General features: G+C 31.3%; 2 protein-coding genes across 2 annotated transcripts; one reads left to right on the top strand and one right to left on the bottom strand.

The window, feature by feature from the left end:
* Positions 1 to 67: 67 nt before the first annotated feature.
* Positions 68 to 2,645, bottom strand: LOC134712657 (uncharacterized). Its single transcript, XM_063574405.1, has 3 exons — positions 2,628 to 2,645; positions 2,223 to 2,292; positions 68 to 1,655 (listed from the first exon to the last, which is right to left on the bottom strand). Exons 1-3 carry the CDS (start codon positions 2,628 to 2,630, stop codon positions 217 to 219), a joined length of 1,512 nt encoding a protein of 503 aa, XP_063430475.1. The 5' UTR covers positions 2,631 to 2,645; the 3' UTR covers positions 68 to 216.
* Positions 2,646 to 6,321: 3,676 nt separating this feature from the next.
* Positions 6,322 to 25,463, top strand: LOC134712656 (serine/Arginine-related protein 53-like). The gene is made up of 9 exons (XM_063574404.1): positions 6,322 to 6,467; positions 10,222 to 10,347; positions 10,858 to 11,313; positions 12,288 to 12,353; positions 13,182 to 13,218; positions 15,086 to 15,137; positions 15,733 to 15,869; positions 22,021 to 22,152; positions 25,120 to 25,463. The coding sequence occupies exons 2-9, from the start codon at positions 10,274 to 10,276 to the stop codon at positions 25,210 to 25,212; spliced, it is 1,047 nt and encodes a 348-aa protein (XP_063430474.1). The 5' UTR covers positions 6,322 to 6,467; positions 10,222 to 10,273; the 3' UTR covers positions 25,213 to 25,463.
* Positions 25,464 to 26,075: the final 612 nt, after the last annotated feature.

The raw sequence follows: 26,075 nt of genomic DNA, 5'->3' as shown, positions 1-26,075 counted from the left end.
AATACGTTTATTTACTATATATAATGGCATCGGATATCTCAAAAAGGTCAAATATAAGGCATATGTATTCCATTTTTACGTTTTTATTTGTGTAAAAAGTTTAATTAAAAAATGTCTGTGTCTGTGTGTGTACAGTAGGGACTTTTCCATTAGTCTATTTTGTGCAAGTTCAAACCTGAACATGTCTATATTCTATCACTTTATTATAAGTTTTTTTCAATGATTTCGTCGTATAGTTCTTTTAAGAGAAGCATTATCTTTTCGTATTTCTTTTAGTGTTTTATTCTTCATATACTTTTGTTGTTGCTTCGCTTTATTAATTTGCCTCCTTAATAATGCATTTGCCTTTCGTATTTCTTTCATAAGTTTTCTCTTTGAACCTTCAATAACTATGGTATCTTTCTCATTTTGAATGTCATAAAGCATTTTATTTAATCGGTCATTCTCGATCAATCCTTTTCCTATTTTATGCTTACGCATTTCCAACGATTGGCCGTGAACGACTAAAGTGTCGCCGCCATATTGAATATCATTCAATAATTTTGTTAATCGTTCATTCTCTGCTAGACCTTTTCCTATGTTAGAAGAATACTTATCTACAAAGGTAACCGGACCATTTATATTTGGATTAGGGGCATTTAACTGAGAGTGTAGCTTTCTATTGTCTGCTAGTGCTAATCCAATCGGATGACTTTGGTCAATAACAAATGAAGATGGAACATAATTTTGCTGCTGAAGACTTGATTGTTGGATACTAATTGTATTTGTGTTATCTAATATGATAGGAATTTGTTGGTTTTTCTGTCGTTTTGCTTGAACAATCTGTTTCCTAACCATAGCATTTTCCTGTTTTATCTGCTTCTTGGTCATTGCTTTTGTTTTCCTCCTTTGAATTTTCGATCTCACGATTTCTTTTTTTAGTGCAGTGTTGGATTTTCGTAGTTCTTTAATTGCCTTTCTCTTTGAACCTTGAACAAATAAGGAATCGTTGTCGTTATGGATATCATCAAGACGTTTACTGAGCCTAGCATTTTTAGATAAGGCCTTACCTATTGGGTGATTGTTTATATCTAATACCTCTCCATGAACCATTAATGTATCGCCACCATTTTGTATATCACTTAGAGCTTTTGCTAGGCGTTCATTCTTTGCAAGTTTTTTTCCTATTTTAGATTTGTGCTTATGAACAAATGAGCCTACTCCATTGGCGTTGGGTATTCCATTATCAAGATTGTGTAGAGTTGATCTTAAATGCTGGTTTTCTGCTATAGCTGCGTCAATTTGATTCTTTTTCTGTATCACAGAAACATTTGGTAATGCAAATCTCTTAACACGTTGTCCATAGCTATTCCATTCACCTAACGTCGAACTATGTCTCGCATGGGCATTATTATTTGATGACCCTGCATATACTCCCCCTGGTATCACATTTGGTATTATTTGTTGTGATGTAAATCCTGAAGCAAATCTTGATGTTACTGCAGGAACAGTAGAGTCATAATTGTCATGAATGTTCACCCTTTCTGCCGTTCGTTCAATATTATAAATGCTAGGAGTTTTCTGGACTTGAGAAGTATGGAGAGGCCGAATAACTTGTTGTCTTGTTATTAATGATGGAAGATTGTTGTAATTGTTATTTCCATGTCCATTTACGGCTACAAAATAACAGAAATAATATAAATAAAGGCAACAGTAGTATACCGCTGTTCAAAACTCATAAATCCATGGACAAAGAACAAAATCGGGGTAACAAACTAAAACCGAGGGAAACGCATTAAATATAAGAGGAGAACAACGACACAACACCGAAACGTAACACACACGAAACTTTTAAATCTGAAGTAATTGAAACAAATAATTGAAACAAACTTCAAGTATAGTAAGAGTATCTTATCGCCATTTTCGAACAATACGTAACTTGGAGTAAATCTTTTTGTTATGGCTGATAATAGTTGTTTTTTTATATTGTACTGGTATAGACCTTTTAAGGGGGTGATTAAACAATGTCGCTTTTTACTTTCGCATAGGTATAAGCATCATACCATGAGTACTTGTTCAAAGGTAGAATCCGTTTGAATATATATATATATGCTCATATATTGGAAAATAAAAGTAAAATTATAATAAAAAAAAAACGAAAGAAATATTAAGGAATCTATGACCACGCTATACGCTATAACTTATTAAATAAAGATTTCTTATAAAAAGTATATAGTACTTACATGAAAATGTCAAATATAGAATACCTATAAGTTGAACCGTGATAATCATATCTTTATAATATTCTGAAACCTGAAATAATATAAAATGATAAAAGTTCATTTGTGAATAATAATAATCTTTTTCTCGTAAGCAATACAACTTATAGAATATAAATATTACAAATATTCAATTACATCAGTGAAATATATTTACATTTAAACAATTAGTCAAATAATCATATAAGTAAGTATACCCATATAACAGTACAGCAGAGTATGATGAAACATAACCCATATTAAGCATTTATAATGATGAAAGAGTGATCCCCCATTCAAGATTAGTTTAGAGCCACTGATTTGTGAATACAGGTGAAGGCCATTTTATATTTAATATATTACAAGAACTATGATAACTAAGCCTTTCACCATATTATAATAATCATAACTATATAGGGGAGTGTTTTTCAAATCCTCAATGAAGTAAAGTGTATTATAGTGTTACTTTAACTCTCTTTCTAACACCTTACCTTTCAGAATAGTTTCCTTTTACTAAATGTGTTTTCTAATAAATCAAACATTTTATTTATATGACCATGCTGTCAGATTAACAAATTGACCTCTGTTTTAGGCGACCGGACATGAAGTGACGTATTGATTTTGCAACATAATTTGTTAAGCTTTGACAAGTCTTACAGCATATTACATATTCTTGTCGAAGGGGTACATAATACGACACGACTATGTGATTCACTGAACAGAAAGGGAAAATTTCTTGGATACTAATCCAACAGAAAATGTACATCTTCTTCCGTCCCAGAATACTAACATAAAAAAAAATAAGCACATGCACATACTCCAACTAAGGTGAAGTCAGCAATTTGAAGATCAGCAGGAATGCAGCGGATTAACATTTATTGTGGTAGTTTCCAAGGGCGGATGCAGGAGTTTTCGAAAGGAGGGGTGCTAACCCAGGGCAAAGGGGGGTGCAAAACATATGTCCCGATACAAATGCATTGATCGGCAAAAATAAAGGGGGGGGGTGTGCACCCCCGGAACCCCACCTTATTCAAAAAAAATTATTTTACTGATGGTTATAGTTGGAAGAAGCTTTCTACGAGCTTACTGATGGGAGTTATCAAATTTTAGATGTTCGTCTGACATGTTAGAAAATGTATTACAGAAATGAAAATTATTTGTATGAGTTTCATTCATACATGCAAGTGGTTTTTTTTTGCTACATGCATGATATCTAGTAATGTATTGAAATATGTAAAGACAAATTATTGCTTTGCTTATCTTTAAAGAAAGAAAAGAATTTTTATTTATAAATGAAAATATGAAGGCCTATACTTTTGTTTAATATCATGTTCTGTAAATCAGACGCAAACTGTAACCGTAGAGGAATTTATAAAAGTTTTTTGAAAACTTCTTTTAGAATCCAACAATTGACTTCTATGTAAATACTATCATGTTGTTAACATACATCTTCAATGAAAAATAGTGTTTAAACAAAACTTCAAGTTATCGCTCCGTTTTCTCCTTTTCATTATACCTTTAAAAAAAATGATTAAATATACTTTCTATGGGGAACTCGGGTATAATCTGATGTACAGTAGTTGTCGTGTGTTAATGTAATGTATACGTGTTTCTCTTTTCTCGCTTATTTACATAGATTAGACTGTTGGTTTTCCCGTTTGAATGGTTTTACACTAGTAATTATGGTGCCATTTATAGCTTGTTGTTCGGTGTGAGCCAAGGCTCCGTGTTGAAGACCGTACCATAATGATTTACTTTTATAACTGATTGTTATTTGGATTGAGAGTTGTCTCATTGGCACTCATACTTCATCCTCCTATATCTATATAAGAACTGTCTCTAGTAAATGGAAATGGTTCAGCTGTTCGAAATGTTGTCAAGGTCTGAAATCGGAAATGATAATCATTTAAACGGGAAGAGTTTTTGCGTGACGATTAGTGTATAATAAACGCCAACATGAAATGACCTGTAAATGACTTGTGTGCCATCACGGCATCTGGAGAACAGCAATCAATATAGGATATACCAATACAGAAGAATATTCACCTTGTAATATATTTTTAATTAATCAAATAGTACTAGTACCAGGGAGCAATGTCCTTTATTAGAACTTGGTAGGAAAATATCATGGTAGTTGTCAACCTAATGTAATACTTAGATGGATGATCTCATGATTTCCCTTTTCTGATGGTTATTTTATTTTATTTTTTTACAGAAAAAAAATATATATTACCTTTTGTGCAAAGTAAGAAGGTCCCTCCATTTCAAAACAATAGAAACATAATTCTTGTGGACAGTTGTCTCATTGGCAATCATACCACATCTTCTTTTTTATATATTGTACCTTCAGTGGCCCAACCCCACCATATCCTGTGGTTCGTGATAAGTTATTACGGTTACTTTCCAAGGAACGGCTCCACCTTCTCATTGACACCCTCTATGACACAGAAGGGCGTAGACAAAACCGCCAAATATGAATTTCTTTGGTAAGCAGATCTTGTTCCACATGTGGCACCCGTCTTGTTGCTCATGTGTTAACAAAGCCGGTAGATAGTCCAATTTGGTTGGTCACATTCGTAAAAAGGGAACGGGATTGTAGTTACGACACAGGGAACATATTTGATATCATTTGTGAAACGGATATATCATAACGGTCAACTAGTCCGTAAAATTTACGAAGGGAGGATTTCAACTTCATCATTTGGAACTCTTGGTTTAAAAGCTTCTTTATGAGCAGCAAACCTCTTTTAAGTGAATCATGATTGTAAAAACAAGCCCGGGAATATCGTATCAATTGGGAGATATCATGCCAAGAAATCCTAGCTAAAAATTCCGGTGGATCTCCTACGGCATCCATTAGTAGATCTATACAGATTTAATTTCATTCAACAAATTAATTCAATACCTTTATGTTCGTCTCGCTAAGAACATGACCATATACCAAGTGGTCAATATTAATCATCCATGTAATTTGCTCTATGGGATATTTGCAGAATTTCAACGGAGGCAATTTCTTGGTTTGAATCCGTATGCATGCGCTGCTAGAATGTAGCTACATAAACAAGGAAAGTTCACGATTGGAAACTCAAGCTGAAATCATCTCTTTTGGCGTATGGTTTTTATTTTTAACCGACCGTCATTGTCAATTTGAGATGTAAGTCAATATATGAGGCAGACTTAACTGTATTTGCCGTATCCTTTATCTCTAGTTCGATGGGATAGATGCGTTCAACATAGTAACCAAATTTATAATTATTTAGTAAGAGAATATCATCCGTGTAAACGGAAAGTTAAGTTAAGGGTTATTGCTAACTTCTTTTGTTTCTTCATAACTAAGAAGGTCTTGTATAAAGTCAGCCTCATGAGAATAAAGAAACAAGTCGGCAAGAAGAAGGGCACAATTGGTTCCCATAAGAATATCGATAGTTTTTCCCAAAATACGTCCTCCGCCAAACATAACAAATGTTTTGTCAAGCAAAAATTCAGCATCTTGATAATTGACCATAATTCTTTATGTTTTCGCCGGCCCGGTTTAATACCTAACTTAACATGCTTATAAAAAATCTGCTTACTTTTACCATTCTATCTAGTATATAGTCTTTTTAAGACGGTCTCTGATGACATAAATATTTGATCTATTTACGCATTATTTCCTGGCCGTCTTGCCTTGCATATATCAAAACTTCATGTATTTATTTTGTTAATTATGTCGACTCATAATAAAGCTTGCTTAATTATTGTGTATAACTGTTGATGTAAATGTCCTTTGGTTTTGTGAGTCTTTGTTTACTCCTTGGTTTTGATTGCCGCCATGATTGTCTTATCTCTGGAAATAAATTACTCTCAACACTGTAGCTGATTTTATTGTTAAAAGATTTTAACTATTTTGATTAATTGTTTAACATTTTATGCTATGTTTGAACAAAAAACATGAGACTACTGACACTATTGTACACAAGTTAAATAGATCTGATCATAGTACTAGTTAGTCTCTACAGAATCTATGTTATTTGACTATACAGAATTTGCTCGTTCCTCTTCCGACATTGGTTTATATAATTTATATTTTTAATAACTAAAGATCCCTTCAGCGTTTTTAATTCCTTACGAAATACATTTGTATGAAAGCTTAAAAAAAACACTGACGAAAACTTTTTTTTTGTAAATTATTTTTATTTTTACAAACAAAAAAACGAAATTCAAGCCTGAACCCAGGACAAACTTGATGAGGTAACTATTTAATATGACTTTTTGTATTCAAAATATATTTGAAAGATTTTATGTTGTTGTTTAAAACTTTAAAGTCGTAGGTATTGTCTTATTTTTTTTTCTTCTCTTGATGTGAACACATGACAACATTTTAATTATTTAATTTGTTTGAAATATATGTAGAGTGTTTTCGGGTATATTCGGCCACTTAACCTACTTTCTCATCTACTGGTTACACACTAAAACGTAAAACATATTTTTAGTCAAACATGATGAATTTGGTTGTTAACCTATGGAATGTTAATGAAAACCCAAGAAGGTCTACAAAATGCACTAAATGAGTTAACTAAATTTTGTTCCCTATGGAAACTTGATGTTAACAAACAAAAATCAAAAATTATAATATTCAATTCTAATGGAAAATCTCACTGTAATTATTTTAAAGTAGAAAAAGAACATCTTGAGACTGTTAAATCTATTTGTTACCTTGGAATAACTATAAATTGTTCAGGAAGTTTAAGTCATTAAAAAAAAAAATCTTATGGAAAAAGGGAGAAAGGCTTGGTTTAAAATTAAAAAAACAGTCTCTTTAGATAATTCCTGCAGTATGCTTGAAAAATTATTTGATACTTTAGTTGTTCCAATAACTCTTTATGGGAGTGAAGTTTGGGGTGTAAGCCAAGTGTTCAAAGATTCAGATTCATTTGAACATTTACATATTAAATTTATTAAAGAAATTTTAGGTGTACAGTGCAAAACAACAAATGTAGCCTGTTTAACTGAGACAAACAGAATCCCTTTGTACTTTAAAATTCAGCTTTCAGCTATAAAATTTCTAAACCATATTGTAAACTCGCCTAACACTTTAGTCCATAAAATATATAATAATGTAGAGAAAACAAGTAAATGGGTTAACATTGTAAAAGACTGGTTAAATAAATTAGGTTTTGGTCATCTCACTTTTGATACTTTTAATTTAAAATATCACATAAATAGTATCCAACAAAGAATCTATGACCAGGCTTATCAAATTATAAATTGTTCTATCAATAAATGTGAAAAATTAAATTTCTTTTGTCATACTAAAAGAATTAGAAAAAGGCCCCCATATATTGATATATGTAAATTCAAAACTGACCGATCAGTTTTCAGTAAATTTAAACTAAGTGCACATTCCCTAGCAATTGAAAGAGGGCGTTATACCAACATTGAAAGAAGTAAACGCATTTGCTTATCCTGTAACAAACAAGAAATTGAGGATGAATACCATTTCTTCTCAATCTGTCCATGCTATACATCATTAAGGGATACCTATATACAAAATATTAATAAAAATCTTAATTTCAATTTTATTAAATTGCAGTCCACTATAACACTTAAGCATTTGACTGTACTTTTAAATAGCAGTCTACCAGTCATTATAAAAATCACCATAAAGTATATTAATGATTGTCTTTTATTAAGAACATCTGTATAACTTGTATTTCTTTTAATATGCAATGCCAACCTAATTTTTGTTTGTGTTCTTTTTTCAATTGTTCATGAACATTAATAATGTGTTAACTGTTGATATTTATAGCCTTTTTTCCTTCTTTGCTGTGAATACCACTGTCACTCTAATATAATTGTAATCAATTTAACTATTGTAAGTTTATTGTCTTAATTTTGTATGCCATAACCATTTAATGTTAATGTGTTTGTGCGAATAAAATATTGTCTATTGTCTATTGCAATATTAAATATCTGACTGAAAACAGGATATGGAAAAGTTCATGATCACATCAAACATCGTATGGTGTTTTCGGCATAGATCGTCAAATTTCGGCAGGACTTCGACTATTTCCGGCCATTAATTTTTCCAGTCAAATTATTCATGTTTGTTATAAATGCATCGATAACTAAGTCTGCCCTTTTCTGTCGTGAACAATCTTGCCTTTTACACAAGACGAACTTGATGAAAATAGCTTTAATCATCAATGATATTTGCACTAGTTTTTTCTTAAATCTACTTTCATTTTTATCATCCATGTCTATAAATATAGATTATTTTACACGTGACCTGTATTTCACAGTGCGTCTAAATATAGGGCAAATCGACTTTTTACTACCATCCAACTAAATTTATATCAAAAGGCAGAATAATGCAAATGTATTGTCAATAATGCAGTAATTTATGATTTTGTGGCCGATAATAACCTAAGACAACACAATCAGAAGGACAACTTCGGCCACCCATTTATTTTTTGTTTTCTATGCTGTCGACGATTTTTCGGCCACAATAACATATGAGTCATGACCTCTGAGTATGTATAGACCGGGGAATTCCAAAAAATTGACATGTTAAAACGACGTCAAAACTTGCATGTGACCTGGAGATTCTTATAAATATTTTTAAAAATGGCCACCGTGTGATACGGGAGGGATAAATATTATTTTTTACCTAAAATTCTAGCTGCAACACAGATTTATTGGTTCAGGAATGCGGAAAAGGGTATTTCCCTTTTGGGCGGTATTTGTGTTAACTGATTTCCTATTGGTTGTCTAATTATAAAAATAGGCCGAAGATTTCCGATGGCCAGAAATACCCGACAGCACTCTATACTTATGTAGCCAATAGTCATATTTACAGGTCGGTCTTTTCACAACTGGGGAGGGCATCAGGACCCCTTTCATGATGTTGGGATCATTTTTTTTTGGATTTCGGATCCCAGAATTATTTTTTCAAATTTCAGGATGTTGGGATTTAAATTTCTTTAAATATGGGACCTTAGGATTTCAGGTTTTTAAGCCTGAAATTTTTGGATCATGACCCCTCCTACCACTGAACACCACCAGACACCTATAAAGACCACATACATTTTGTACCCTTCAGAAAAAAAACAGTATAATGTTACACAATAAAAGTATGAAATCGATTTAATTTATACATAAAATGTTATTATTTTCTCATGTTTTTCACATTTATATGTGCATTGTTGATGCTATTGATAAAGTTGAGAATCAAAACAAACAAAAAAAACCTTTTCTGAATCCAGCAATATTTTTTCCTGCATTTACATTTTCTGTATTTCATTACTGGACTTCTGATACATCATGTGCATGTTTAAATATCTTATGATCTTTACTTTTCAATTATTAGAATTAAATTGTTTAAATAAGTTAAAAACATTTGTGGGCTCTCATGTTATCATTTCTTATTAATATATATCCTCGTTCAGATAAAGATAAAGATACAGATAAAGATGAAAACAATATATAAATTAAATAATTAGGTGTGTTAGATGGTATTTTAATGTGTTCTGTGGTGTGCAGTGGTGAAAAGAGTTACCACATATTTACACTTGTATGCAAATTTGTTCGCCATTAGGCCCATTTCATATACGTAAAATCACATACATGTAGGTATATTAATGTACCTGTAAACTTTGACATCACAATTCAAATTTTTTTATGTCACAACAATAAACAATTGTTGTTTGATGTCAGAAGGTTATATGGAGTAGATATAAGGTCATTGAAGAGAAATCTTAAAATATATATCTAAAGAAATTTCCCTAAACCAAAAACAATAAATACATAATCATATAAAATCATTGGTTTATCATGTAAACAATGTTTTGGATAATTAAATTTGTCCAGGAAACCAATTTGAAACTACTATTTTATTGATGTTAAAAGATTCAAAAACTTTTTGTTTCATCTCTAATCAACATGGTGTTAAACTTCTTTACCTACATTTTATTTTCCTCTAGTATATCTAGTAAATCATTTACAGGGAATTCAGACAAACTGATTGCACTGCATGAAAAGATTAATAGACAATTAAAATGGGTAAACACTCTGACAGTGACAGTGAGAAGAAGAAAAGAAAGAAGAAAAAAAAGAAAAGATCAAGGTCAAGGTAATCTAGAAACACGAGAAATGATACATAATTGAATAAACATTCATTTGCAGATATATACACATACATGTTTATATAATTGTGTGCAGCTCTAAAATGTTGCACACAAGACACACAAAAATAAACACACCAGCAGACACAAAAATAGAAAATCAAAGTTATACAAGACCAAACAAAACAAAAGTCAAATGCATATATATGAAAATTAATTCCAAATGTTATCAAAATACTTTACACAGAAAAAAAATGAACTGTAAATCTAAATTCTGAAGATATAAAAATAAAAGAAGTAAATTAACTGTAAATCTAAAGTCAGAAGATATAAAAATAAGAGCAAATAAATGAACTGTAAATCCAAAGATTGAACACAATATCCATAAGACACTGAAATATTTAACACTTTAATATAAGAATTCCCCATTTTTATGGCAAACCAAAAGAATGCTATATATGCATGATATGTATTCCATGCCTCAATGTTGATAGTAAATATTTAAATCTTTTTTTCAGATCAAGTAGTGAAAGTAGTAGATATTCTTCAAAAATAAAGAAAAATAAAAAGATTAAACACAAAAGAAAGTCAAGAAGTAGGTCACCTTCTCCTAGAATAAGGAGACGATCGAGGTCAGTAAGTTATTCTAGAAGGTCAAAGTCACCAAATATTGGTAGAAGATCTAGATCAAGAGGAAAATATTCAAGATCAAGATCAAGGGATAGATATCAAAGGAGATCAAGGTCATTTAGCAGAGACAGAAGATTGAGGTCATTAAGTAGAGATAAAAGGAGGTCAAGGTCATTAAGTAGAAGTAGACGATATTCAAGATCATTAAGTAGAGACAGACGAAGGTCAAGTTCATACAGCAGAGACAAAAGAAGGTCATATAGTAGAGATAGAAAAAGATCAAGATCAAAGGAAAGATACAGAAAAAGATCAAGGTCATATGATAGACATTCAAGGTCAAAAAGGTATATAAATTAGGTTAAGTCCTGTGGAAATGATGAAGAAAGCAGAAATCAAAATTGATTACAGAAATTTCATTCTTTTTTTGTGTTGAAAAATTTGGTTTTTGAACCATACCTTATCTGATGTCTGTCCATGTAAAGACAAATTTCTGGTTTTCATAGCTCTTTGTTCTATCTATGTCAAACCTCAAATATGGTTTCTTCCATCTATTCTATTTTATATCCTTTACTGTGTCATACTCTTCTCAATTATATGTTAAGATACTTTTTCTAATTAATATGGATTTCTTAAGTCTAAAATTTAGGTACAGTCTGTGTTGGAAGATTGTAAAACTTAAATAATTTTGACATTCCTTCTTGGAATTTTGCAAATAAAAAAAAAATTCAACCATATTCAGATCTCAGAACACATGAATAGTGACAAATGTTGTCTGCTCTATGGTCGGGTTGTTTGCACTTTGACACATTCCCTATTTCCTTTCTCAATTTTATTTGTTTTGTACAGGCACATCCAGATATTAATTTGATTGTTGGAAAGGTAACAGTCTGCAGCTAGACTTGACACCCAACCTCAACCTGAACTACTTATTTTAATTCTCATTCAAAAGGTCAAACTCATTTAAAAGGTTCCATTCTTAGCAGCCAATAAAACATTTGAAGTCTTTCAGGTGTCAGTGGATTCAGCTTCAACTCCAGACTTTCCAATTCAATGATTGAAGCACAATGACAATTTATTTTATTATGTAAAGCAAATGACATTATTAATAATGACTTTACACACAATAAGTATTTAAAAGTTGTTGTATAGATTTTTTTAAAGATTTATTTGTCAAAAGTAGAGCCATATTGATAAACGTGGTCATGGTGGTGTTGTGTTATCTATTTCAGAAGTATGTATCAAACATGTCAAAAGAAAGCCAGATAAATAGTGCCATGATTAAATCAGATTCACATATTTATATGCTTTATATTTCTAGATCTAGATCAAAAGATCGTTCACGGAGAAGAGATTCAAGAAGTTCTTCGAGAGATAAAGCTAAAGAGTAAGAAACCTTTTAAATTAGATAATTTAGATTGAAAAAGTCATACAATAACTAAAAGTTAAATTTGAAAAAAAATACTTCTCTTTATGTTGGATTCAATGATGTTTTGGTTGAGTTTGTAACTTATGTAATGTTTAACGACATTAACCGACTTCTTTAAAGCTTAATAGTTTAGAAGGTTGATGACCTGGGTGCTTCATATCTTCATACTATGTAAATAGATGCCTTATGTTATGAAGTTTGTTAATTTCTCTTATAAATGACCAGTTTAATGTTGAAAACTTCAAAATCTTATTCAATCCTACTGCAAGTTAATGTGCCTGTTCTTAGTCAGTTCTCCTTTGGTACTTTTCATTATTTATATATGTATTTACTCATTTAGTGCTTACAGTTGAACTTAGGAAATCACTAAATTATTCACAATTTGTTAATAGATATAGGAAGATGTGGTGTTAGTGCCAATGAGACAACTCTCCATCCTAGATAAAGAAAACTGTTAGGGACATATTAATGAGACAGCAACCAAGCAACACAAACAATCACTGTACAACTAGAGGGCAACATACTGTATTCAACAATAGAAGGTGTACGCAATGTTAAGACCTAAATTGTCCTGCCTTTATTTTTAGTTGTTAAATATAAATTATATAAAAGTGCAAAAAAATAATGTCAATAGAGATTCATAAAAAATAATTGTATATATGACTAAGTTATCAATAATATGCAGATTTATTCAGTCACATGACTATGTATTGAATTTTTCTTTAGTATACATTCAATAACTTGATTGTTGGTTGTTTTATTAAGATTGTCTAATATTTTTTACAGAGACCCATGTGCCAATATTCCTGGATTTGAAGATATGGTATGACATAATGTTAACTATAGCAATTGTACAATAATTCATTATCTAAATCTGATTTTCTATAACATATTTTAAGATATTCTGTGAAGTATTTTTATTTGTTGATATAATTTTTCATGGTTTGATCAAAAGAAAAATGTTGGTGGGTTCTTAAATCTTTGTGGATTTTAGTTTTCTGAAGAAAAAACAAAGGAAAAGTTTGAAGACAATAGACCACTTTGGAGTTTGTCCGTTACTGTAAAAATTTAGTAAATTGTGCATGCCTTTATGACCTCATTTACCAGATAGAGGGGATCACCTATATCCCTGCACTATAAGCGTTCATCAAACGTCTCAGTGATCGTCATTGTGCAAGATAAACTAGAAATAATATTCGTTCTGTAGGTACTTTATCATAATTCCCTAGTGACAGCAGTGCTTAAAGACAATTATGACAATTCAATTTGCTAAATAATTTCATGCAATATAGCATTATAGTTTTCCAACCATATGCTCAACATCGGAACGGAAGTCAGGACGCCCCTAAACGCACAAGTAATATTCATTAAAAGCAAACTTTTTGATGGAAATGCATCGAACTCAAAAGTTGTCTATAGAAATGAAGATTCTTTATAATCATATGCTGTATGATAATGATTTGTGGGACATTGCCAAATAAATAGTTCATTTTCACTTTTTTGTTTATCGCTCATCATGTTCATTACTGACAACATTCCTCAAATTTTTAATAAATACTTGCTTTATGAAACACAAGCTGATTCATCAATGCTTATAACATTTTCTGGATTGAAGAAAGTTGTACAGTAAATATTTTTAAGTGTTAAACATGTCTAGTCAGAAGGGATGACACTAATTAACCTGAGATTGAATGATCAACATATAATCATCAAAGGTGTTAATTCAGCCATATACTTGTCACTTAACAAAAAGTATTACATTAAAAATGCAACATTGAACTTTGAATGGTAGAGTTAATTCTTTTGAAATAAAAAAGAAAGTCTGATATGATTTTACTTTGTATGAGAATCATGATAAATTATATGAACATTTCATCATCACTGGTACAACTTTCATCAATTAAAACTAATTTTTCATTAGAATAAAAAGGTTAGAAGTCATAGAGGATTTTCTTTTAATTTTTTTTTATTAAATTTTTCTTTTGATTAGTTATATTTTTAAATGAAATAAATTAGGTAAAGTCCTGTCTGAAGTTGTATATATATTTAGTCCATAGTTGTTTGCTGATGTTTGATTTATTCTCTAGTCTCTAAGCCCAAACCTTTGAAGTCAAACCTACATTAGAATAGATAAAGATTTGGACAACAGATGTTATATTTTTTTGGACAATTTAATTTGTGGATATAGCTATATATATGAAAAAAACTCAATATTGGTACCCAACAAATAAAAGTACTTTCACAGTTGGTAGTGTGACATAGAGTATCACAAAAGATATAAACACCAGCACACTTTTACAAAGATATTTTCTACTTTAAAAAAACATGTATTAGAAAACATTCATAGAGACATGATCTCATATAAATTGCACTTAGTCTTCCTCCACCAAAAAAAAACCTGATCATCAGAAAATAGCACACAAGTGGTGAAAGTGGTGTAAAATACTGACAAATCAGTCATTTACAACAGGGACTCTTAGTATAAAAGTTAATTTGAAGAGGTCTTTCAAAATCTTATGCTCACGTTTTAAACCTCTGACATAAAAAAGTAGGATATTTTTGATAATCAAATCTTTCATAATAGACTTTACTATAAACTTTTTAAAATATTTCACGATAAGATTAATCAAATCAAATCATTTTGTTACATATTTCATATTAATGTTAATCCATTATATTTTTTTTCTTAGACACCGTCAGAGAAGGGACAGATTAGAATGAAGATGGCTCTAAAGGCAGCAGGTATATATTAGTATATGTTTATTGTTTTGGACTGTTTAAAAGAATAAAATGACAAAATTGTCTTATTGTGTACTTTACATTTACCTACACCTGCAAATATAGAATATGTATACAATAGATTATAAATTTGAATTATTCAGTCAGTAAAATCTGGGATGAAGGGCAGGGTAATTTAAACTGCTTCTGAAAAAATGAGGGTATCAGGTATATTGGTTAGAGAAAGACATTTTACCTTGCTACAGGCAATCTATATACCCCTCATGGTTTGCAAGGGTTCTTAGCATGCAGAGAACATAAAGCTCTTTTTGAAGAAGTCATTTTACAGTTTGAATGATTTTACACTAGTCATTTTGGGGGCCTTTTATATCTTGCTGTGCACTGTGAGGCAAGGCTCCATGTTGAAACTGTACTTTGACATATAATGGTTTACTTTTACAAATTATGACTTGAATAGTCAATTGTCTCATTGGCACTCATGCCAAACTTAGTCCAGGATTCTTCTGTCGGTTGGAAGAAGACCAAAGTGACCATATTTCTATTTTCCAGTCATCCATGGGGTTTACTGAAAATGAAATACTTGTACTTATTTTAACAGCTGCAGCAGATGAAAAGATAAAGAACCAGTCTAAGTCAGAAACCAGATCATTTGAGGATCAGGTGAAGTTTAGACAGTCTGTGATGGATATAGATGATACCTCATTTGTACAGTCATCATTTGTATCTAATAGAGGGGTATGTATACCAATGTTTGACTGTGATGGATATAGATGATACCTCATTTGTACAGTCATCATTTGTCTCTAATAGAGGGGTATGTATACCAATGTTTGACTGTATAGATATAGATGATACCTCATTTGTACAGTCATCATTTGTCTCTAATAGAGGGGTATGTATATACCAATGTTTGACTGTTATAGATATAGATGATACCTCATTTGTACAGTCATCATTTGTCTCTAATAGAGGGGTATGTATATACCAATGTTTGACTGTTATAGATATAGATGATACCTCATTTGTACAGTCATCATTTGTCTCTAATAGAGGGGTATGTATACCAATGTTTGACTGTGATGGATATAGATGATACCTCATTTGTACAGTCATCATTTGTCTCTAATAGAGGGGTATGTATACCAATGTTTGACGGTTATAGATATAGATGATACCTCATTTGTACAGTCATCATTTGTCTCTAATAGAGGGGTATGTATACCAATGTTTGACTGTTATGTGTATAGATAGTACAACATGTCCCTAATAGAGGGGTATGTATACCAATGTTTGACTGTTATAGATATAGATGATACCTCATTTGTACAGTCATCATTTGTCTCTAATAGAGGGGTATGTATACCAATGTTTGATTGTGATGGATATAGATGATACCTCATTTGTACAGTCATCATTTGTCTCAAATAGAGGGGTATGTATACCAATGTTTGACTGTTATAGATATAGATGATACCTCATTTGTACAATCATCATTTGTCTCTAATAGAGGGGTATGTATACCAATGTTTGACTGTTAAAGATATAGATGATACCTCATTTGTACAGTCATCATTTGTCTCTAATAGAGGGGTATGTATACCAATGTTTGACTGTTATAGATATAGATGATACCTCATTTGTACAATCATCATTTGTCTCTAATAGAGGGGTATGTACACTTTAATGTTGAACAAGCAAATAAAAAAAAATGTCACTAACATGTCAAAAATTCATATTGATGGGTATAGAATTTTACTACAATTTTGATTAGCCCTTGCATTCCAAATTTGGTTTCCCATCTCTGACATAAGTTGCCTTAATCAATTATAAGGAAAATTATACTACTATTACTACCAAACACAAATCAAATCCAAATAAGGATCGATATATAAACTTCACTGTTCCTAAGTTATGTTCCTTTATGAATGGGAAAAATGCAGAATTTGAAGTTTATGCTTTTTGAACTTACTTTGCCTCAACCAAATGGTATAAAACTTAAACATGATGCTTTTTATTACCAAAAAAAAACCCAGATCAATTTTGAATTTGGTTGGTGTCACTTGCACTGATCGAGTTATGTTCTTTATATATACATACAAATAGTCATAGAAAATTGCTGAATTTGCCTTTTGCGCAATCTACCGGGTTACTTTCTTTGCCTCTAGAAAATAGGAAACTTATATACAATGCTTATAACTATCAAACAAAGATCAGGTTTGAAATTGGGTGGTGTCATTGTTGCCATTTTCTATTATTGTCCCTTTATTAATGAAAAAATGCTGCATTTTGTCTTTCTGCAATCTATCTTTACTTTGCCTCTACCAAATCTTATAACCCTTATTCAAAATGCTTATTACCACCGAACACAAATCAAGAGAAAAATCATATGGTGGTGCGCTTCTTTTTTGGAAAATGACGCAGTCATTGTTCCATAACTGCCGACCTGATTACTCTGCCTACCGCGCTTGGTTTCGTATTTACTAATTTCAATACAAACTGGAATGTGCTTGTGTTATCATTATGCACGAGCATTGTGTAGTAATCAGCCAGGAACCAGTTTACAAACTAACTGGTTTCTGTTTGTATTCCACTACATTCGAACAAAGTGTTGTAGTTTGACAGGAACCAGTCCAGAATTTTGTAAACTACAAAACGTAATCGGTTATTATCATTCCGTTTTGTTGTTTCATACTGACTTATATGGTTTGAATAAGCTTAAGACCCTTCAAACATTAATGTGATAGGTATATTAAAGACTGTTTTACAAAAGGATGAAACTGTTTTGCTTTAAAAGTCGTACTAAAGTGATATATGTTATGTACGGATTTCCACTCTCACCGGTTAATTTCTTCTTTTACACGTGCTTTTGAAACTTCCTGTTTAAACATCGCAAGTTTTAAAATTGTTTTTTGAGTGAATTAAACTTATTTTAACAATCACGAAGCGTTCGGGAATCATTTCAAGCAGTTTCTTCTTCTCTTTGATGATGGAAAATAGGTTTTCTCAAGAAAATACCGCAAACGATCGCAGAGGAATTGAAACGTACAAGTCAAGTCGGCACCTGGTTAAATTGGCATCTAGTCAAATCGGCACCTATTTGACGTCAATTCGGCTTCCAATAATATTTATTATAATATTTTCTATTCAATTAATTAATAACTGTTACCAAGTACATAGTGAATATTAGGTAAACAACGAAACCAAAGTGAATATGTTGTTGTGTATAAAAGTAAACAACGAAGCTATTGTTTTAACCATTAGACAATTATTAAAATTAAATGGAAAACTATGAGTCCCTTTCAATAAATCAAACTTTCATGCCAAATAATTAGCAAATTTAAGGTGTTTTTTTTTTTTCAGTAATGTTTAAACAGCATTAAACAAACAATCCTGTAAAAGACTCAACTGGTTAAATAATGCATAAAAATATCCAATATCTCATGTATTAGTCCAAATAATAATGACGTCTGACAAGGCTATTTTATTTTTTCCTGGGACGCCTTCCTAAGACGTTCGTAGGAAGGCTTCCTAAGAAGGCGTCCCAGAAAAAAATTAACATAGCCTTGTGGTCATAGGAAGGTGTCCCAGAATAAAATTTAAAAAGCCTTGCCAGACGTAATAATTATTTGGACTACTCATATATATCATTAAAAATACACCAAAAAATTCATGTAGTTGAGAAAAATAAATACATACAAAATGTACATGAACATCCAAAAAAGTGAAAGTTAGTATTAACTCTTTTTGCTTTAAAAATTTACAACTGCATTTAAGTATTGAATGCTTTTTTTTTGTAAATTCATTGAGGTGTAAAAGCGTTGACCGAAGTACTTTTTGTATGAAGCGTGTAAGCGTAAGCGCTTCATTCTAAAAATGTGCACACGGTCAACGCTTTTGCAACCCTATGAGGTTACAAAAAGAAACATTCAATACTTCTAATTACTTTTTTTTAGCTAGGATCATGAAAACACGAATTTTATAACTTTTTTATTCAATTCATCTGTGCACTTTATTGTGGGACCACGTGTTATCATGAATGAAAAGTTTTATTGAGTGATGCAATTGCTTGAGGAATAACATGTGATGTGCAGTTAGCCAATCAGAATAAAGTATTTTAATGAAACATATATCAAATGTAATTATAACAAAATACATTACGTTGTAAGAGTTATCTCCCCAAACACTGTTTTTCTTGTGGCCACCTCTCCTTCGTAACCGTAAAAGATTTTATTTTACCAAATTGCTCGTTACATATTTAGGATAAAAATATTCGTTTGAACCATAGCTCTATGGGGACTCCATATGAGAGTTATTCCCCCTTTTTCATTTGATTCAAGCGATATGCATTTTCAACTGGTAAACCATAACTGATAGAGACCTAGGGTCTTCATGAGGTCATTGGTACTAAAAATGAAAATGAGTTCAATGTCAAAGGTCAAGGTTATATTATAAATTTTGATTTTGGCTTATTTTCACTTCTTTTCAAATACTGTATGACATTTTGACAAATAATTTTTCATAAATTATTAGTTGCGACATGTCCTTACTTGTATATGTCACTATAATAAATAATTTATTAAAATTCTTGTGAAAGTCACATGTCACTATAATAAATAATTAACTTACTTACTTACTTACTTGTATATTTTGGTTGAAAGGCTGCGCATACAATAAAAGGGAGTTTTTGTCCATCTTACATTTAAAATTACGCGTCAAGTGGTAGTACTCATTAACCAAACATATTAAAGACCTAGGATATTTTGATTCAAGGTCCATGGTTTTTGACCTTGAAATTGAGGTTAAGGTTAGAGGTTAATAGGACGTCATAAAGCCATAGGAACTAACATTTTAAACTTATTTTTCATATTTCAATATAAAAATAGATCTTTTCTAGTGGAAAGACTTCAATTGTTCTCTGAACAATTTGTTTTTAATTTACTTCATATTTTGTGGGAGAAGGGGGTTCAGACTATGTGGTATCAGGTCTGTTTGCGCCCAATACACTTTCGCCCGTTCACACCCAAGGTCCGTTCGCACTCTACTCATTGGCGCCCAATTTTAATTCAAATTCAAGTTGAATAATTGGAAAATCATGATTGTTGTTTTAAATTGCTTTGGTGTAAATTCTGAATGTATTTATAGCTTGGTATGAGTAAAACATTGAAGATTTTAAAGGAAAAACACAAAAGATAATTGTTTTCAAGCCCTTTGATCTGAAACAATGAAACAATAAAATATAGGAACCAAAATATAGCAATCCACTATTATAACCAAAACATGATAAAATTTATTCAACACACAGAAAAATAAATAGTCAGAATCTCACTCCATTATGAAAGAGGTCAATGAAACAAAGTATAGCAATACACTAACCAAAACATGATTAAGAGTTATTCAACGCTAAATAAAACGTTGACAAAATACCACTTTATTTAGAAAGGATTATTATTATCTTTAACAATAAGCTATCCAAAACATGATTAAGATTTATTCAACACAAAAAAAAAATGCTGTCTCACTTTATTTTGAGACAATGACAACAATTATACTTATAAGAAAACACTTGCTTACAGAGTTATTAAACACAAAACCAATTAAGATTAGTTGCGAACATGTAGGGTGTGAAAGTGAAAGGGGGCGAACATGAGTTGGCGCAAACGTGAATGGGCGCGAACGGACCCGGATTCAGCCTATGTACCAGTGAGAAATATAGAAGCCTTTCTACTGTATTTATTTGTACAATTCAGGTAGTCTTGACCTATTCATTTGTCTTAAAAAAAAACCAGCCAGTTGGCACCTTCACTTCACACACACACATATACGAATATCAATTATATGCTTACGAGACATGTTGCATTGTTAAACTAATTACGGTATGTGAAAATCAAGACTTCCATAAAAACTATCCCAATATTAGAGACAGTGGCGTCATTTTTCTTCAGAGCTTTCAGCTCTTTGATTTACTAAGTTCATTTTAAAGTACCCATTTTAAATAACTTTCTCAATCTCATCAATTTTTATCCATTTACAGGCTATAATCATGAGAAGAAAAACTAGATGTGTCAAAGTGACACGAATGGCCCCGTCCGAAAAAGTTGAAAAATCTGCAATTTCAAGAACGCATGTGGACACAAACATGATGGTTGTCTCACATATCAAAAATCAGCTCAAAATCTGGAGGCGTATAGAAAAAAAATCTTTACAACTATGATTTTCAATAATTTATCAAAGTTCAAAGCCTGTAATTTCAGCAAAAATTATCAAAGCGGAACAAAACTTATACGTGATCTGTAACTCATCATGGTTAACCCACATACCAAAAATCAGCCCAATATCTGAAGACGTTTAGAAAAAAAGTCTGTATAACTGTGATTTTCAACAATTTCTCAAATCCAAAGTCTGTAATTTTGGCAAAAATTAGTGAAGTGGAACAAAACTCAAACTTGATCTGTAACTCATCATGGTTAACTCACATACCAAAATTTTACCCAATATCTGAAGGCGTTTCAAAAAAAAGTCTGTATAACTGTGATTTTCAGCAATTTCTAAAGTCCAAAGCCTGTAATTTTGGCAAAAATTAGTGGAGCAGATGGAAACTTAAACTTGATCTGTAACTCATCATGGTTAACTTACATACCAAAAATCAGCCCAATATCTGGAGGCGTTTGTTGCGGAATGACGGAATTACTGAATTTTGGAATTACGGAATTTTGGAATCACGGAATTACAGAATTACAGATTTCGGAATTTGGGACAAGGGTAAAACTATATGGCACCGACAACTTCGTTGCAGGGCCAAAAAAAAATCAGTTATCTTTTAATTACTATTTCAGCAATTAATATTGTAATATATAGGTATAATATATCTGTGTGATTTTTCTTCCAGGACAAATATGACAACAAGGATTCAGATAAGAAGGAAGAATTTTTATTTGGTACTGCAGCAGAATTTAAACCAGATTTGGTTCCAAAGAAAATACCTACATTTGATGATCCTAAATCACTAGCAGATCCCAGTGTAAGTGACAGCTCTTTTCATTGATTACTAACCATTTTTTTCCAAAAAAAAGCCAGTGCAATGTATTAAATTAAACTTATTCTTAACTCAACTTTCTCAAAGGGCAAAGTTAGCTATTCTTATCACTTGGCATAATGGTCTGTCATTGTATGTTCACTTTGACAAAAATCTCCACATAAGAATCTACAACAAAAATTGGAACAAATCTTGGCAACAATCATTCTTAGGAAATCATGTTTTAAATTGTATTTGATGATCATGCCTGCCAACCAACATGGCTGACAAAAATAGAATATAGGGGTAAAATGAAAGTTTTTTTAATTGTCTTAAAAAACAAACCTGAGATCTGACGTGGCAAGCACTTTCGAAATGTTGTGATTTCTCATCAGAGGATTTCTAATTGGATTTATAGCCCTAAAATGTTTAATATTTCCATTTTTAAAGCAATTGCTTTCATGCCGTCGCGTATGGCCATCTTTGTGACCCAGATCAGAGACTCCGCCCAGATCAAGCCATAGTATTTTGTTAAACAGGCTCCTGGTCTGTCATTCTTAAACACCTATGTATGTTTTCTAATGCAATACATAGCTTGAAACTTTTGAAAAACGTGAGTGGATTTAAGAAGTTTCAGCAAACGTTCTTGTAGATGTATTTTTGTATTTAGGGGGACAACCGTTTGACTATCAAAAAACATAGACGTCCGAGTGAAAAAAAATGCATTTTTTTACCTGCGATTCCGTTTTCCGTTCGTACGACATTTCAACAAAATATGGAATCATTTCAGTTGTTGATTTAGTATTGAAAATTTGACTGAATTATCTTTTATAATATACGGTTTTATATGTTTAATTGGTGGTTTTTTTAAGAAAGAGGTCAGGTGCTCTTGTTCATTCATAAAATTGTCGTTCATTCATAAATTTATCGTAAAATCAAAATCACTACACAGGTTATCAGGTAGACCGAATAATCTGTCTCTAGTGTGGGTTCATTTGTCATTCCATATTTTCTTTTCATCATTTGGCTATTTTATATTTTTTTTTTTTTTTTTTTTGTGTCCATTCCGTGTGGACACAAAAAAAAAAAAAAAAAAATATAAAATAGCCAAATGATGAAAAGAAAATATGGAATGACAAATGAACCCACACTAGAGACAGATTATTCGGTCTAGTTATCAGGTTATACGTAGTGTCAAATGATTACCTGTAATCTAAAAATAGACAAAGTTAACTGACCTATTTTGTTGATTTGTTTCCGCAAATAATTTAGAGGAACGAAACCCTTGTTAAAAACACATAACAATAAGTTTGTTTTCCTTTTTTGTCATAACTCCGTAAGATTTATCGATCACCTTACTAATGAAATGGACCCGTCCAAACGTGATAGATGCCAAGTCCAGATGAAGAGATATTTACAATTTGGAATTTTCTAGTTTCATAGATTAAAAAAAAGTACATCCTTTTTGGATATCATATTCAAAACTGGGTATGAATGACAAATGATGAAACCATTATCCTCGTCTTTCCAATGGACGAGTCTACTACGTTTGTTGACCCTTGACAGTCCACCGTGTTTGCAATTTTATTTCACATGTTTTCGAAATATTGAAGATCATTTTCACAATGTTTCCTGAAAATTGGATAAATATCAAAGCAACTTAGAGCTGTTTGTTCTTGTTCGTATAATGACGATTTAATGTCATGTTTGTCTGTGATGGCCTCTCTTTTCGGGATTACATGAGAATTATATATAGTTATCTCGTACCGCATGAGGATGACACATATCAACTGAGCAATAATGTTTGGGACTTAGTTTTTAAGAAATGATGACAAAGTAACATTATGAAAATATTTTTAGTCAGCTGAAATATATATTTATTTTTTACATGTTTATGTCTTGTAAATATTTTGTTTCTTTCCCGTTTTTCAACATTTGCGTCTGGAAAGTTGAAATGTTTTAACTGAAGTGTTAAATTTAAATTAATTATGAAAATTAAATCAATAAAGGAAATTATTGCCCAGTTACAAACACTACTAGGGGATAATCCATAATAATTTCTCTTGGAGTTATATGTTTCAGCACATGTATATTTGACCCCAAATTTAGCCTGGTAAACGTGTTGTCTCCTTGTGAAATATAAAACATATTAAAAATTACTTTCTGCTAAAGTCTTTAATTGATATAAAGTTAAAACCTTCTTAATTCTCACTAGACAACACTCCTGTCATGTTTAATTCTTAAATATATGTGGATGAAAAAAAAGTCCCCAAATCATAAACATGACAGCAATTGCTTTTACAGCCTTTCAGGCTTTGATTTTGTATGCCCCATGTAGCAGAGGGGGCCTAAGGTTTTACCCTTGTTTGTCAGTACGTACAAAAATTGATTTCTGTTCTCTAATTTTAGTTTGACTCAACCAAATATTAGAAAACTTGTGCAGCATGCTTATTAGTACAAAACAGAGATTTGAATTTGGGTGGCATCAATTTTACTTTTCTTGAGTTATGCCCCTTTACAAAAAAAAATGCAGTCTTTTAGGTTTCTGTTCTCTAACTTAAGTTTGACCTATCAACCAAATGCTATGAAACTTATACACAAGTATGAATTTGGATAGCATCAGTTTTACTGTTGAGTTATATCCCTTTATAACATAATATTCAAGCAGGGGCGTCATCTGTGTCCAATGAACACAATCCCAATTAATTTCTCAATTGCTTATTATCTTGAAAACTTTAATAGATAACAACTTTTAAAAGCAAAATTTTTTTTTTTTTGCTTGTTTATTAAAAATAGTTAGAAAAATAAAGGAGTAAATATTATCAGCAAGACAAATTCTACAAATTATTCAGCATGGCTTGAAATGTGACCCTTACCATTCAAAAATATGTTTCATTTTAGAAGAAAAATATAACTAACATATTCATCATTCAATTTACTTAGCTTTTCTAATGTTACCCTTTAATTTTTCAGTTATTTGTTGACCCAGCAGTAAAGATGGAGAGATGGATCGATAGATTGAATACATTAAGGAAGAAAAAATTGGAAGGAGAAGTAATCAGCTGATATTTACTGGACAATTAAGGAGTATATTGTACTCATCAGTCCCATAGAGACAGTTATAACATAGGGATCAAAATGACTGTCTATAATCCATAAATCATGGAAATGGAAATATGTTACGTGCAGAATATTATGTTCAAAAACAATTCAATACAAACAGTTTATAAACTTGGTATACAAACTGAATGATTAAATGAACACATGTTAGTGTTAAATATTATGAACTTCAAAGAAAATTAAAGTATTTTCTTATATGTAAGCATGTTTTGTATTTCCAGCTGTTAATGTATGCAGCTTGTATGTTAAATATGTTCATTGTGCCTTCAACCCTTATGGTAGAAAGGAATAGCTATTTTCCCTAGAATTCAAGGGTTGGTTCACATATATACATTGTATCTGGTCTTCTATGTGAGATTATGGACATGCTTTAACAACATATATTTTATGTGCCTGCACTTCAACTAATTGATCAAGGCAAATAGTTTAACCCTTCCCCAATGTAATGTTATGTGTGAATTGCCAATAGTCTGAATGTTATACTCAAATATTGCAAGGATTTCGGTTTATAGTTGTATAATGAAGAGTGATGATACATCATGTAAAATGTCATCCTGATTGGTCTATTTTTGAGTGAATTGCAGCATCATGAAGAAGTTAATGTGATTTTTTTAAGTGAAGCTCATTCCCCTTGACAAAGTGCTTTATATTCCTGTCCATCCATCAGTCATCTGAATGTTTGTACTTTCTGCTTGAAGATAATGATTTTATATTTGGTATATACATGTAGTTTTATCATGACTAGTTACAGATCAAGTTTGCTTATGATTTCATGCAGAGTTATAGTTCTTTGCAAGTAATCTGTTTTC

The sequence above is a fragment of the Mytilus trossulus genome, chromosome 3, assembly GCF_036588685.1.
Source record: "Mytilus trossulus isolate FHL-02 chromosome 3, PNRI_Mtr1.1.1.hap1, whole genome shotgun sequence".
In the NCBI taxonomy this organism is placed as follows: domain Eukaryota; kingdom Metazoa; phylum Mollusca; class Bivalvia; order Mytilida; family Mytilidae; genus Mytilus; species Mytilus trossulus.
This window is presented reverse-complemented; position numbering and strand designations above follow the sequence as displayed.

Bases quoted from the DNA above. Each gene is read 5' to 3' on its own strand.
- LOC134712657 (XM_063574405.1), bottom strand. The intron at 1,656-2,222 runs GTAAGTACTATA...GTTATTTTGTAG, and splicing joins TCTATATTTGACATTTTCAT to CCGTAAATGGACATGGAAAT.
- LOC134712656 (XM_063574404.1), top strand. From the start codon at position 10,274: ATGGGTAAACACTCTGACAGTGACAGTGAGAAGAAGAAAAGAAAGAAG. The intron at 10,348-10,857 runs GTAATCTAGAAA...TCTTTTTTTCAG, and splicing joins AAGAAAAGATCAAGGTCAAG to ATCAAGTAGTGAAAGTAGTA. The intron at 15,870-22,020 runs GTATGTATACCA...TTTTTCTTCCAG, and splicing joins CATTTGTATCTAATAGAGGG to GACAAATATGACAACAAGGA.